This window comes from Perognathus longimembris, chromosome 1, assembly GCF_023159225.1.
Source record: "Perognathus longimembris pacificus isolate PPM17 chromosome 1, ASM2315922v1, whole genome shotgun sequence".
NCBI classification, from domain to species: domain Eukaryota; kingdom Metazoa; phylum Chordata; class Mammalia; order Rodentia; family Heteromyidae; genus Perognathus; species Perognathus longimembris.
In genome coordinates, this window is record NC_063161.1 from 46,017,729 (window position 1) to 46,032,953 (window position 15,225).

Sequence of the window (15,225 nt, forward strand, 5' to 3'; positions counted from 1 at the left end):
ATAGGGAAAGTTAGTGTTTGAAATCCTCTGAGATATGACAGGTTATTAGGCTAACATTATAACATTTATAACCCATAAGTTAAAGATATGGAGCCTTTTATAACACAGGTTCAGAGGCTAGTAATGGATTTTCTGCATGTTGAAGTTTTTGTTTACTTGTAGTGCTGAGGATTGAACTCAGGACCTTGTGCATGCTAGGGAAGTATAATACCATTGCCCTACACCTTCAGTTTGTGTACTGAACTTTTCTTAAGCCTAATAATCATCAGTTGTGATAGAGTCTTTAGAGGAGGAGTAACCGTCAGTATCACAGGCCACAGGCACTTTTTTTTTGTTGGTCCTGAGGTGCTCTCCAGCTCAAGGCTAGCACTCTACTACTTGAGCCACAGTGCCACTTCCAGTTTTCTGGAGGTTTATTGGAGATACGAGTCTCACGAACTTCCTTGCCCGGGCTGGCTTTGAACCGTTATCCTTAGATCTCAGCCTCCTAAGTAGCTAGGATTACAGGCTTGAGCCACAGGTGCCCAGCACATACCACAGGCTTTTAAAGTGCCAGTCTGTTTTTGTTTTTATTCGTTGTAAGGCAGTTGGAAAACATAAGGCCTGCTATTTTTGTTAGCTGTTTTCAATCATATGGATAATGTATAAAGTTAAACATTTAGCCTGATAGGCAAAAATGTAAAATAGTATAAAGTAGCTAACATCTTGCAACATATACTTTATATTGTGTTCCACAAATACCATTAGATATATTATAGCACCAACATGTAAACCTTAAAAACAGAACTTTTGCAACTGAATATGTAACTTGTCATATACTAAATACTTTAAAACAGCAAATGAATTTACTTGTAAAATTGACTTGATCCATTTTCAGCTTAGTCACAATATCTGGTCTCTTCTCTCTGACTTAGGCAGATTACATCTTCTCAGTATTACTATTTATATGTCTTTATTCTTTAAGTGACAAATCCATGTTTTCAAATACTCTGTTCTGACTTTATGCCAATAGTTGTTTCATATATACATATATATATATACACACATATATATCAGTAGCAATCAATTTGTTGCACTAAGATCTCAAGAATATACATATATAAAAATATATTTTTATAGTAATCACCATCTCTACAGCTTTTACCAGTGAATGGAAAGAATATTTCCTGGTGGCCCCAATTAAACAATAATGTGAACAGTGTCATTTGTTTCTTTAAAACTTTCCTTAGGATGAGGGGCACAAGGTCAGCTATCAGATATTTGTATGCCAAATAAAAATCCTGAACATACTGTCTTCATCACAGAAGGAAGACAGAAAAGTCAATCAAGTTGAGAGGCTCTGAAAAATTTTCTCCACACCCAGGTGAGCCTCTTGCTAAACCTTTTCAGTTCTCAGGCATTTAGTTTACTATGTAGCAACATGTACAACATGGCCACCCTAATAAGAATCCCTTGTTCTAAAATATCTATCTTTTACTTCAATCCATAACATTCTCCTTTTGTAAAATATGCTAAGAGACTATCAGACACTGGTGTCTCAGACCTGTAATCTTAGTTACTCAGGAGGCTGAGACTGGAGGAGTTTGATTTGAAGCCAATCCAGGCAGGAAAGTCTAAGACTCTCCTCTCCAATTAATCACTAACAAGAAGGAAGTGGAGCAGTGGCTTAAGTGGTAGAGCACTAGCCTTGAACAAAAAAATCAGAGACAGTGCCTAGGCCTCGTGTCCAAGCTCCAGGACTAGCATATTGAAACTAAGCTGTGACTGACATTTCTATTTCCTTTATAAATGCGTATGGACAATTTAAACAGTATTAATACTTCAGAGGCCATTCATTATATGAATTTTTAGGTAAGGAGTCATATTTTGGAGTGATTTTTCCATGGAAACACACATTACTTTTGCTTTGCAGTGAAAGGTGTGTGTTCATGTTAGGTAGCAGTGAGGTGACTAGCAATCATTGCATACCATCTTGGCTAAGCCATGCTATTCAAAGGTTATGCTTTCTTCTAAAATTACAAAACAAATATAAGTTGAATTCTTTTAAAAATAATATTTCAAATATCCACACATATAATTATTACCTGATGAATAGATCTCAAATCTACTTCTCTGACGAAACCCTGAGCTGATTTTTCAAGAAGAGAAGTAATTGAAATTGCAGAGTTGGATTTACTCTTCTGAGAGTGGATAATAGAGTGAGTGGAGGCTCGTACTTGAACTTGCTTCTGTTTCTGCTCACGGACCACCACTCATTGTGTTCTGATTGTCTTTGTTTCTGAGCTCTTCATCTCCAACACATTGCTAGACTTCTGCCTCAAGGATTTAATCTATTGTAAGATGCTTTAAGTTTGAAACCAATATGAGATTGAAAGATGATTTGGGATATTTAGAGCCCTCTTGAGTGTCTTGAAAAGATATACCCTGTGTTTGAAAGATATACTCTGATTCCTATAGACAGAGTAAGAAGTTATCACCAAGATTATCTTTTTTTTTAATTTGCCAAAGCTGAAGTGAAATGAATAAACAAAAGGGACCTTGGTGACCTAATTTCAAAAATCACTAATGAATCTTCTGTGTAATGAACTTGGCAGAAATCCTGAAAAGCATAGCATGAAGGGCAGTGTCCTTAGAGACAGACAGACTGACACACACACACACACACACACACACACACACACACACACACACACAGAGAGAGAGAGAGAAAACTGCAGCAAATGTAAGCCAACACACAGTACTGAAAGCCAGATGAATAAGAGTTTGTCTGTCCTTCATGCATTTATTCCATATCTCAACAAGAGTTTACATTTTCATCCACATAATACTTTTTTTTTTACAGAGGGGTTAAAGTTTCATACTTAAGGTAGTGAGTACGTTTCTTATCCAACTTGTTACCTTCCCCATCATTTTCCCCCTGCCTCTCCCTCCCACACACGTACAGTTGGTTTACACCATAGGATAGTCCTAGCAGAAGATTACAATAGTTCAATAGCTAGGCTCATATGAACACATAAGATGATGCTAAGGGAAATGAACTCCAAGTTATGGAAACAGTGGTTTATTATTGTTGTTATTTTCAACATACCATGTGAAATTAAGCTCTTTTTCTTTTGCCTTTTTTACCCATGGTTTTTCCCCTGATATCACTATAACTGATATCCTGGATATTGTATACATGTGTATTGGAACTAGGGAAGGGAAAGGGAATATCAAAATTGAGAGACAAAGGATAAAAAGACAAACCAATGCAACAGCAATATTCACATAATACTTTTAACTGGAAGAAGTAAAAATATTTCAGACTATTAGGAAAATTGTGAATATTCACAAATCTAGGGATAATTACTATCTTATACTTAATTTTTCAAATTTTCCTATGTAATTAATGTGTCCATTCTATCTACTATGAAAACTACTTCAGTCTCTAATATGAGGTGTATGATAGTAATTCATACCTGTAATCCTGGCTACTTGAAGGCTGAATATTGAGAAGGCTGCAGTTCAGGGTCAGTGAGTTGAAAAGTTCACTAAATCCCTTCTTAATAGAGAACTAGACATGGTGGTGCACCTATGATGTAAGTGGGCTGTGCCTCAAGCATATGGTCAGACAGGGAGCAAGACCTCAACTAAAAACTGACTAGTTCAAAACAGGGTCTTATCTAGTGATCAGAACATCTACCTAGCAAGCATGAGGCCATGAATTCGAGTCCTAGTACTGCTAAAAAATAAAAGAACCCCCTCCATGGTTTTCAATGTGATTTTTTTCATTTTTGATAACTTTGCAACAAGAGTTTACCAGTGTTTCCATTCCATTCCTAAGTCTTCACAGATTTTCTGTAACTACTCATTATTATCTAATAGATGGGCATGTATGAATAAATTGAACAGTTGTGCAAACTATTTTTCAGAATTATTTTTCCTGAAAATAATCCTTCTACAAATACCTTCACAACTCTAGAAATAGACTAGATCTAGAATGCTAGGAACAAAGTGCATTCACATATGAAGGTTTTATATCATATTATCAAAATCCTCTCCAAAAGATCCGTACTGATTTCTCTACCTGATGCAGTCAATGGAAGTGCTCCTGCATTCACACTAAGTGAAACATTGTGTTTTTGTTATGATTTTCAAATTCGTAGGCACTCATCAAATATGTTGAAAACATCCTTCTAATTTTTTTCAAATTTGTTTACATTTATTAAAAAGAAATTGTAGAAAACAGATGGTTGTGTTTTCATTTTTGATTTAACCTGCAATTGTATATTTCTTTTCTTTTTTTTTTTTGGCCAGTCCTGGGCCTTGGACTCCGGGCCTGAGCACTGTCCCTGGCTTCTTCCCGCTCGAGGCTAGCACTCCGCCACTTGAGCCACAGCGCCGCTTCTGGCCGTTTTCTGTATATGTGGTGCTGGGGAATCGAACCTAGGGCCTCGTGTATCCGAGGCAGGCACTCTTGCCACTAGGCTATATCCCCAGCCCAATTGTATATTTCTTGATCAGCAAATTGAGTCCATCTATGTTGACTGTTAAAATGGAGAGGGGGTTTAGTTGTTTCTGCCATTATTTTTTTTTTCAGTGTTATATATATATTTTTTGTTTCCTTTTTGCTTGTCTATACAAGGGTGGAATTTATTTTCTCTATGTTTTTCAGGATGACCTTCCTCTTTTGTGAGCAGCATGGCTTTGCATATCTTCCATAGTGGTAGTTTGATAGTGATAATTATTTTAGCTTTTGTTAACCATGAAATTATTATTATTTTTTTGTGCCAGTCCTGGGGCTTGAACTCAGGGCTTGAGCATTGTCCCTGAGATTTGTTGCTCAAGGTTAGCACTCTACTACTTTGAGTCATAGCTCCATTTCTGGCTTTTTTGGTGATTAATTGGAGATTAGAGTTTTATGGACTTTCCTGCCCAGGCTGACTTTGAACCATGATCCTCAGATCTCAATCTCCTGAGTAGCTTGGCTTACAGGTGTGAGCTACCAGTGCCTAGCTGTACCTTTATCTTTTGATCAGGATTTTATTAAAAAGGTTATTATTTCTCTATTCAATATTGTCCAGGCCCAGTGAATGTTGCAGAATTTATTTATGACTGCAATCTGGGGGTTTACTGCGTGGTTAGGCTCACTGGACTGTCCTCAGGTGAATCTGATGGGAAGTTCTTCCAGTACTTTTTGCTATGAATATTTCATGAAAATGCATGTGGAGAAGTAGCCACCACAGAATTTAAAAGCACAGCAACAACATCAACCCAAGATACAAGAACAAAAGGCTGTGTAGAGGGCTTTTCATGCTCTGAGTTCCTTCTGACTGCAATTTTTGGCTTCTTACTTGTAGAGATTTAAGGTTTAATGTGCACCCCCTCTAGTCTTAATCTCTGTAGCTTTTCTGGTATCTTGCCTAAGCTGGCTTTTCTTGTAATCTACATACCTGTTGTAGGTCCAATGGGGGGGGGATGGTGGGGGATGTGTGAAAAGGATGGTTGTCAGCAATCTCAAATCTTGACTTCAATCTCTAAAGGTTTGTTGCTATTGCTAGTTTGCAATTTAAATTTTATCAACCTGACTTATGTAGCTGTAGCCCCTCTGTACATCACCTTTACAATAAAAATTAAGGAAAATACATAGCAAATATTATATACTCAAGAGACAATAAAATTTATATATCTTTTATTTTCAATGGCATTTATTAGTAATATGTAGTGAATTCTTTATTTTGTTTAAAATGTAAAGCCACATTCTTTATACAAATTTGAATATGTTAGTATATATTTCCCTTTATACATATTATGGAATTCATTTTGTTAAATTTCCTAATTTTTTAGTAATTTCTGTTCTTTAATTATTCTTACCATGTTTTTGTACTCATTTTAAGCTCTTAAATTGAGTTTGCTGTGTCTGTTTTCTCCACTTTTTTAAAGACTTTGTGTAACATAGGTAACATTTATAGAAATGTACTTGGGATGCTATTTGGTGTTGGAAATTATGTTAGGGGAAGAGTTTTTCATAAAAGATACATGCTGTTTTTGGAATGTGGAACTAACAAAATTTAAATTAATATTATGTCATTTTTGCTGAATCATGATTTTCTAGGCCAATACTAGTCAAATAGATACCCAACCATTTGCATAAATTTTAGGTGATCATTAAAAAAAAAACAACAACAACTGTAGGATGTACAGTGATATGCCTAGTGATATATGGGCCTTTGCTAAAGATAAAATGACTGGCTGGGGATATAGCCTAGTGGCAAGAGTGCCTGCCTCGGATACACGAGGCCCTAGGTTCGATTCCCCAGCACCACATATACAGAAAATGGTCAGAAGCGGCGCTGTGGCTCAAGTGGCAGAGTGCTAGCCTTGAGCGGGAAGAAGCCAGGGACAGTGCTCAGGCCCTGAGTCCAAGGCCCAGGACTGACCAAAAAAAAAAAAAAAAAAAAAAAAAAAAGATAAAATGACTACATGTAAGTGGTTTTGTGTGTGTGTGTTTATTTGTGGACTTCCTTTTCTGTTCCATTGATTTTTTTTTTTTTTTTAATCAAGCATTTCCCCCGCTTTTCCTGGACTGAGATTTGAACTTAGGGCCTTTTGTTTACTACGCAGGTACTCTACTGCTGAGCCCCACATTCACATGGGCCCTTTTTTCTTCTTTCACTTTTGAATAGCTGGGATGACAGGTATGGACCATATACCTGGCCTTTAGGATAGACATTTCTTCAGACTTTGTGGGCTGTGTGGTGGGGAGAAAGAACTTCCTATGTAAATGAGTGACATTTCAATTGAGATGTAAATGAAGACTAGAAATTAAGTGGAAGAATGAGGGAAAGATAATTTTTGTTTGATAGAAGTAACAGGAAGTATAAAATCTCTAGTATCTCAAGGGAAATAACAACAGACTCTATAAGATGACCATTAGGCTTGCATCCCAGAAAGATAAGAGAAACTTATCAATGTTATTTTGTGTGAGATATTTTGAAAAAAAAGGTAGGTGGATTTAAAAAAAAAATTTTATTGTCAAACTGATATACAGAGCGGTTACAGTTTCATACGTTAGGCATTGGATACATTTCTTGTACTGTTACCTCCTCCCTCATTCCCCCTCCCGCCTCCCCCTTTCCCTTTCCCCCCCCATGAGTTGGTTCAGTAGATTTACACTAAACAGTTTTGCAAGTGTTGCTTTTGTAATCGTTTGTCTTTTTTACCCTGTGTCTCTCGATTGGATTTTTTTTTGTTTTAATCTATAAGCCATTTATCTCATGAGAAATCGACTACTATGTCATCACTTTTCATTTATATTTCCTTTGAATTTATATAAGAACTTAATGATATTGCTGTTTTTTGTTTCTAACAAAATTATGCTTACATGGTCTATGAAAATTATTACTTTATTTAGCTACATTTTGAGATAAGATATTCATACTCTAACAATGTCCTCGATCTTTAATAACTTAATCTTAAATTGCAATCAGCATACTGACATTTAATTTAATATCCTACCAGCAAAGAGCCTTTTGTTTATTATTATAAACATTGTTAATATATATAAACATATATGTATATATCTTCAATAAGTCAGACAAAAGCGTTTCAATTTAACCTGTTAATTTATATGTATAATGAATGCATCTTGATCAGAGTCATCCCTTCTATCATTCTGTACCCTATTCATCCCCTCTTATCCATCTTCCCAAGTTTCAGTCCAGTTTTCACGGGTGTACCTTGAGTGTAATGGCTATATTTTTCTACTATTCCTCTTTTTTTTTTTTTTTGGCCAGTCCTGGGCCTTGAACTCAGGGCCTGAGCACTGTCCCTGGCTTCCTTTTGCTCAAGGCTAGCACTCTGCCACTTGAGCCACAGCACCCACTTCTGGCCATTTTCTGTATATGTGGTGCTGGGGAATTGAACCCAGGGCCTCATGTATACGAGGCAAGCTCTCTTGCCACTAGGCCATATTCCCAGCCCCTATTCCTCTTTTTATTCTCACACTACCTCCTTTTAGTCCTTACCTCTTTCAGGCAAGATATGTTTTGGCTTCCTGGTATTCATTTTGTTGAATTATCTGTTAATTGTTTAAAGGAGTTACACTAATGTTTTAATTTCAAAATTTCAGCATTTTATATGTGTACAGATATATATACAGATGTGAATAAAACTTCAGGATTCTATACATCAATTCTGTTTTATTTTGAACAAGTTTATTTGGTCCTGCATTTATTTTTGTTGCCTCTACTTTTAAATTTTATCATGTCACTTATTGAGAATGGTGATTAAGCAACTTCCATTATGGTAGATTACTAATGAGATAAGTAAGATCAAGGATGTCCCCGATTTTTTTTCTTATTTATTGTCAAAGTGATGTACAGAGAGGTTACAGTTTCATACATTAGGCCTTGGGTACATTTCTTGTACTGTTTGTTACCTCCTCCCTAATTCCCCCTCTCCCTCCCCCTTTCCCTCTCCCCCCATGAGTTGTTCAGTTGGTTTACACCAAACAGTTTTGTAAGTATTGCTTTTGGAGTCGTTTGTCTTTTTATCCTGTGTCTCTTGATTTTGGTATTCCTTTTCACTTTCCTAGTTCTAATACCAGTATATACAGTTTCCAATGTACTCAGATGAGATACAGTGATAGTGTGGGGACAACCACAGGAAGGGGAAACAAGAGGATCATCAACAATAGAAGCTATGGTTTCACATCGCATGTTGAAAGTAATTACAACAGTGATATAACAGTCATTTCCATAACATGGAATTCATTTCACTTAGCATTATTTTATGCATTCATAGGGGCATAGCTATTAGGCTCTTGTGATCCTCTGCTGTGACTAGCCTAAACTTGTGCTAATTATTCCCTATGAGGCAGACCATAGAGTCCATGTTTCTTTGGGTCTGGCTCACTTCAATTAGTATAATTTTTTCCAAGTCCTTCCATTTCCTTATGAATGGAGCAATGTCATTCTTTCTGATAGAGGCCTAAAATTCCGTTGTGTATATGTACCACATTTTCCTGATCCATTCATCTACTGAGGGGCATCTGGGTTGGTTCCATATTTTAGCTATTTTGTTTCTCTTTGGATGCCAAGAACTAGGTTCTCAAAAATTTTAATTTAACCCATTTAACCTTTCAGCAACATTTTGACCAGAAGAAGTAAAGAAAACTGGAATTAAATAACTTAGTATTATTGGAAACACAATACAATTTAATCTATTTATTTCTCCTTCCTTCCTTCCTCCTTCCTTCCTTCCTTCCTTCCTTCCTTCCTTCCTTCCTTCCTTCCTTCCTTCCTTCCTTCTTCCTTCCTTCTCTCCCTCCCTCCTCCCCCTCCCTCCTCTTTCCTCCCTTTCTCTCTTTCTTTCTCTCCTTCCTTCCTTCCTTCCTTCCTTCCTTCCTTCCTTCCTTCCTTCCTTCCTTCCTTCCTTCCTTCCTTCCTTCCCTCCCTCCCTCCCTCCCTCCCTCCCTCCCTCCCTCCCTCCTTGCCTCCTCTTTCCTTCCTTTCTCTCTTTCTTTCTCTCCTTCCTTCCTTCCTTCGTCCTTCCTTCCCTCCCTCTCTCCTCCCTCCTCCCCTTCATTCTCTCTCTCTCTCTTCTTTTTGGTGCCAGTCCTGGGGCTTGAACTCAGGACCTGGAGCGGACTCTGACTTTTTATGCTCAAGTCTAGTGCTCTACCACTTGAGTGATACCTCCATTTCTCCCATTTATAGTGATTAAATGGAAATAAGAGTCTCACAGACTTTCTTTCTGGGCTGGCTTCCAACTGTAGTCTTCAGATCACAACCCGATGAGTAGCTCAGATGACAAGCATTAGCCACTAGCACTTGGCTATTTGTTTCTTTATTGTGTTTGGATGCATTATTTTACTTTGCTTTTGATTTTTCTAGATAGGAATAAAATCATTAACTTAAACAGTTAATGTAAATTTTAACAGAAAACAAATAATTGAAACATTTTCTGACTGGGGTGTTGGCATTAGTGAGAGAGGGGAAAATGTGGAGGGGAAGAAAAGTGAGCCAGAGAAAATATTTTATATTTCATGCATGAAAATAGAACAAGGCAACTTGTTTTTTTTGGCCAGTCCTGGAGCTTGAACTCAGGGCCTGAGCACTGTCCCTGGCTTCTTTTTGCTCAAGGCTAGCACTCTACCACTTGAGCCACAGCGCCACTTCTGGCCGTTTTCTGTATATGTGGTGCTGGGGAATTGAACTCAGGGCCTCATGTATACTAGGTAAGCACTCTTGCCACTAGGCCATATTCCCAACCCCAGAGCAAGGCAAGTTGATGAGACTGGTTTGGGAAAGAAGAGGAGGGAGGAGGAGGGAGAAGTGTAGAAGGGTGATTATGATTTAAAAAAGTACACATGAATGGATTTGCTAAAAGGAAACCTCTCTTGTATAAGTAACTGATATCAATAAAAATTTAAAAAAGGAGGAAACTAACTTCAAGAAAAAAGTGAAATAAAATCATTAATGAGAGCTGGATGCTGATGGCTCATGCCTGTAATCTTAGTTACCCAGGAGGCTGAGATCTGAGGTTTGCAATTTGAAGCCGACTTGGACAGGAAAGGCCATGTCACTCTTATTTCCAATTAACAACCAAAACCTTGGAAATAGAGTTGTGGCTCATGTGATAGAGCACTAGCCTTGAGTAAGAAAGTTAGGAGACAGGGGCTGGGAAGAGTGCTTGCCTCGTATACATGAAGCCCTAGGTTTGATTCCTGAGCACCACATATATAGAAAACTGCCAGAAGTGGTGCTGTGGCTCAAGTGGCAGGGTGCTAGCCTTGAACAAAAATAAGCCAAGGACAGTGCTTAGGCCCTGAGTTCAAGGCCCAGGACTGGCCAAAAAAAAGGAGACAGCACTTAGGCTCTGAGTTCAAAGCCCCTGTACCAATACACACATTGAAAAAAACCATTAGCAAGAAAAATATCACTTTTTTTTTTGATTTGGAGAATATCCTGAAAGAGGATTGTTTTATTAGAGGAAGGACTTACATGTTAGTATTGCTGTGGGTGAAAGAAATAGAATGCTGGAAGGCTTAACTAGAGTAGAAAGCAGATCGAAAAAAGACTGAGCAGACAAGGAGTTCAGTGGCTTGTGTTCAGACAGTATTTTATTTGTACATTTAAACATTCTCTTTCTTCTTTGAGATGAAGGCAAGTTTTTTGAAGGAATTACTGAAAGCTTGTCTCACTTGCTTATTCCTTAGAGTATAAATGAATGGGTTCAACATGGGGGCAATGGACGTCATTAGCACTGCCACACCTTTGTTGATAGCCACAGATTCCTTTGCTGAGGGTTTCACATAGATGAAGATGCAGCTGCCATAGGTGATGGAAACCACAATCATGTGAGAAGAGCAGGTGGAAAAGGCTCTTTTCCTTTGCTGGGCAGAAGGGAATTGTAGAATGGTCTTGATGATGTATATGTAGGACAGAACCACACAGACGAGGGTCAGAATGAAGGTTAACACAGCACAGACAATCACCAATTGCTCTATGAGCCATGTGTCCGAGCAGGAAATCCTCAAGATAGGAGATGCATCACAGAAAAAATAATCAATGACATTGGAGTCACAGAATTTCAAATTCAGAAATAGAGTAAGTGGCGGGAGAATAATCAACAAGCCAGTCATCCAACAGCAGAGGACAAGCTTCCTGCACACTCTGCTGTTCATGATGGTCACATAATGCAAGGGTTTGCAGATGGCCACGTAGCGATCGTAGGACATAATGGCCAGAAGGAAAAATTCGATAACTCCAAAGATATCAGTAAAAAACACTTGGATGACACAAATAGTATAGGTAATTGACCTGTCACCTGTGGCTATGTTATACAAGTATCTGGGGATACAAGCAGATGTAAATGAAATTTCCAGTAAGGCAAAATTTTGTAGGAAAAAATACATGGGTGTTTTAAGGTGGGAGTCCAATAAAGTGAGGGATATGATCGTCAGATTCCCTGATATACTCAGCATGTATGTGAAAAGCAGGAAGACGAAAATTGGAATCTGAAGTTGAGGGTCATCAGTTAGTCCCAATAAAATGAAGGTAGTAATGGTGTGGTTTTTCATTACCAACTTCTGTTTTATTCAGTCTTCATATACAAAGAGATGTATTGTTACATAAGTGACATCAAAGCCAGGTAGCAAGAGGCAGGGAGCAAACAAATTCATGCTCAGTGTCTTCTCTAGGTAGCAACTGATGATCAATACTCTAGTGAGCCTGGATATTCAGTAATTTGTTTTAGCTCATTATTTTTTTTGACAGTTTATGATAGGTTAAAAAAACTGTTCTGCAATCCAATTTCTCCTGTTGTCTTTTGTTTCTACTCTATGCCCAGCTGGGTCTATTTCTATGCTATTAGATTAGACTCAATGTTTTCTGATGGAATGAAATTATATTCTCTTTTATGTCTAACATGTCTTCTGTATTTTGGAAGTGTCTCTTTAAATGTAGTTATTGTTCATATCTTTCCCCAAAGTTTGTCTCTTGGTAAAGTATAAAAATATATCAACTTATTTGGGCACCATGTCTGGGTTTTGTTGACTCATCTGTAGCTTGTAGTTCATATTTTTGTCACCATGACCACCGTGCATACATTTATGTTGTTTGCTTTATTTTAAAAAGAAATTTCCTGGGCTTGGGGTGTGTGGTTCAAGTAGAGCATTTGCCTAGAAAGTGCTAAGCCCTGAGTTCAAACCTCAGTATGTCCAAAAGCAAAAAAATGAAACTGCCACATTGTCAGCTTGATTCTCCTTAACTTTCTGTCTAGTGTGTAGTTTACATTCTGTGTCCACTGGGATGGCTACACAGTGGGCTACATGAGAAGAAATGCTTGATCCAAATACATACACAGCTGGGAAAAGAGAAACATTGCCTTTATGTGTTTGGTCTGTTAAGTATGGAAAATATCCTAAAACCTTGTTATCATCATCATCAAGTTCAAAATCAGATGGAAAGTACTATATAGACATTCCTGTGTACAACTACTTCCTCGTGGTTTATCAGCATGAACCACATTTCCTACTGGACAAGTCTTCAAAACTCAATTGTGTTAATGGCTCATTTGTGCTCCATTGACAAGTAATAGGGATTTCCTTTTTAGCATTTCCCCTGAGAAAGCAAATTTGTTGAAAGTAGGGTGTGTGTGTGTGTGTGTGTGTGTGTGTGTGTGTGTGTGTGTGTGTGTATGTGAAAAGCAGTTACTGTGGTTTGAACTTAGAATCTTGGACTTGCTAAGTAGGCATTCTAGCATTTGACCTATACCCTTAGCCTTTTTTGCTGTTTCTGCTTTTCAAACAGGGTCATGTCTGGACCATGATCCTCTTATTTACATTTCTTATGTACCTTGGATGACAGACATATAAGACCACATAGGAGACCACATACAGATTTATTGATTGAGATGGGGTGTCGTGTTAGCTTGTTAACTTTTTTGCCAGGGCTGGCCTCAAATCCCAACCTTCTCTATTTCTGCCTCCCAAGTAGATGAGATGATGGGTATGAACCACTGTACTTGGTTTTTAAAAAGAAAGACAACTATCCAAACTAGCAGAATCATGGACTCATAGTCAATTTATATTCAAAGAAATATTGTTTCCATAATACATTTGCATCCATTCTTTTGGCTCACACATCAAAACTTTGACTTCATCTTGAAACTACTTTGTCCTTGATTTTAATTATTTAAAATTTCTTTGCTTCTTTATTTAACATAGAGGTTTTATGTTTGCCCTTGAAATAAGACTTTTGCTAGTGAATAGTCGTACCATGAAAGTCTCTTTTTATGAAGAGACTTTCACCCTCTAAGTCTCATTTTATGAAGGAGTATCATTTTGCTTTCACTCTCCAGCAGATAAACAGTTGTAATCTGTTAATGGAAAGTTAAATCTTCTTGAGAGAAATCAGTTGGTGCTATATGAAAAGAAGTTCATATAATAATTTTTACATGGTAATCATCTGAAAATACATGGTAGATACTTTTCTCATCTCTATTAATTCACTTAACCTAATCTCTAAGGCACTTGTATTACTAGTTGATAAACCTTTTAGTTTTATAAAATCCTATCCTTTAAAAATTTCTCCTATACAGAAATGGTGGGGATAAAGGGTGAACTAATGCAGCAGTAATATTCACTGGACACTATGTTGGAAATGAACAAATTTGTGGGGGAGGGCGAGGGATTGGGAGAGAAAAAACTGGGAGAAAATGAAAGAAGAGGTGGCACTCTTATATAACTGTAATTTCTCAGTATATTACCTTTATAGTAATAAATAAATAAAATTTTAAAGGAAAAAATTCTATACTGAAATAAATTTATGAACATACCACAAGCTTTAAATGATTTCCCATATGCTCTGGTGTATCTCTTTAAGTTCTATAATTACTAGAAAGTCTGAAGAAATGTTTTTATAAACAGCATTGCATACTTTAATAATTCTTAGAATGTAATTTCAAGGACAAAGGACATATTTATTTAAAACATCTGTATATATCTACCAGAGATTACTATAAGCTGTTTTTTTATATCAGCATTTTCCTTTAACATGATTTGAGACTGTGTCAGAGTACCTACACGCAAACCACTGTTAATGTATCACATCTTTTTTCAAGATAATTGACATTTTTATTGAACACAAGTATTAGTAATATTGGACTTTTATTTTATAGTCTCACCATGGATTAATAATCAATTCTGTTTTCATCTAAGACCTTCATCACTGTCTTCTAGAGATTTCCTCCTTATATTTTGCCCAATTATGCCTCTTCACTGGAGATTTTTTTGCCAGTCCTGGGGCTTGAGCTTTGGGCCTGGGCTCCCTGAGCTCTTCAGCTCAAGGCTAGTGCTCTACAACATTGAGCCACAGCACCACTTGTTATTTATTTAAATAGCCACTTTTCAAGATACCAGAGCCAGATCATTACTTAATTATATGTATGACCAGTTGCTGCGATTAAACACCCAGGTTTATTATCCTCTCATTGGGAAAGAGAGTTAATTTTTTGTTGTTGGAGCTCAGTGACATTCCTATAACTACGGAGTCAAACGATCATGACAGCAAAAAGTTCTCATTGAAGATAACATTCTTTTCAGCCTCCCTACTACTCCCCGTCTGCTCTTTGGAAACTGGTACTTCCTGAGCTCTTGAATAGAAATGTGCTCATTCCTGTACCCTCTGCATGATTGCCCTTGTTCCCAAACAGATTTTTTTTTTTTGGTCCTGGTCCTGG

General features: G+C 37.3%; 1 protein-coding gene across 1 annotated transcript; it reads right to left on the bottom strand.

Annotated features, from left to right (window-relative positions):
- Positions 1 to 11,116: 11,116 nt before the first annotated feature.
- LOC125354442 (olfactory receptor 6C2-like) lies at positions 11,117 to 12,064 on the bottom strand. Its single transcript, XM_048350027.1, has one exon. The coding sequence runs from the start codon at positions 12,062 to 12,064 to the stop codon at positions 11,117 to 11,119; it is 948 nt and encodes a 315-aa protein (XP_048205984.1).
- Between the last annotated feature and the right edge of the window lie 3,161 nt (positions 12,065 to 15,225).

What these genes read in the sequence shown, in the direction of transcription:
- LOC125354442 (XM_048350027.1), bottom strand. Translation starts at nt 12,064, where the DNA reads ATGAAAAACCACACCATTACTACCTTCATTTTATTGGGACTAACTGAT.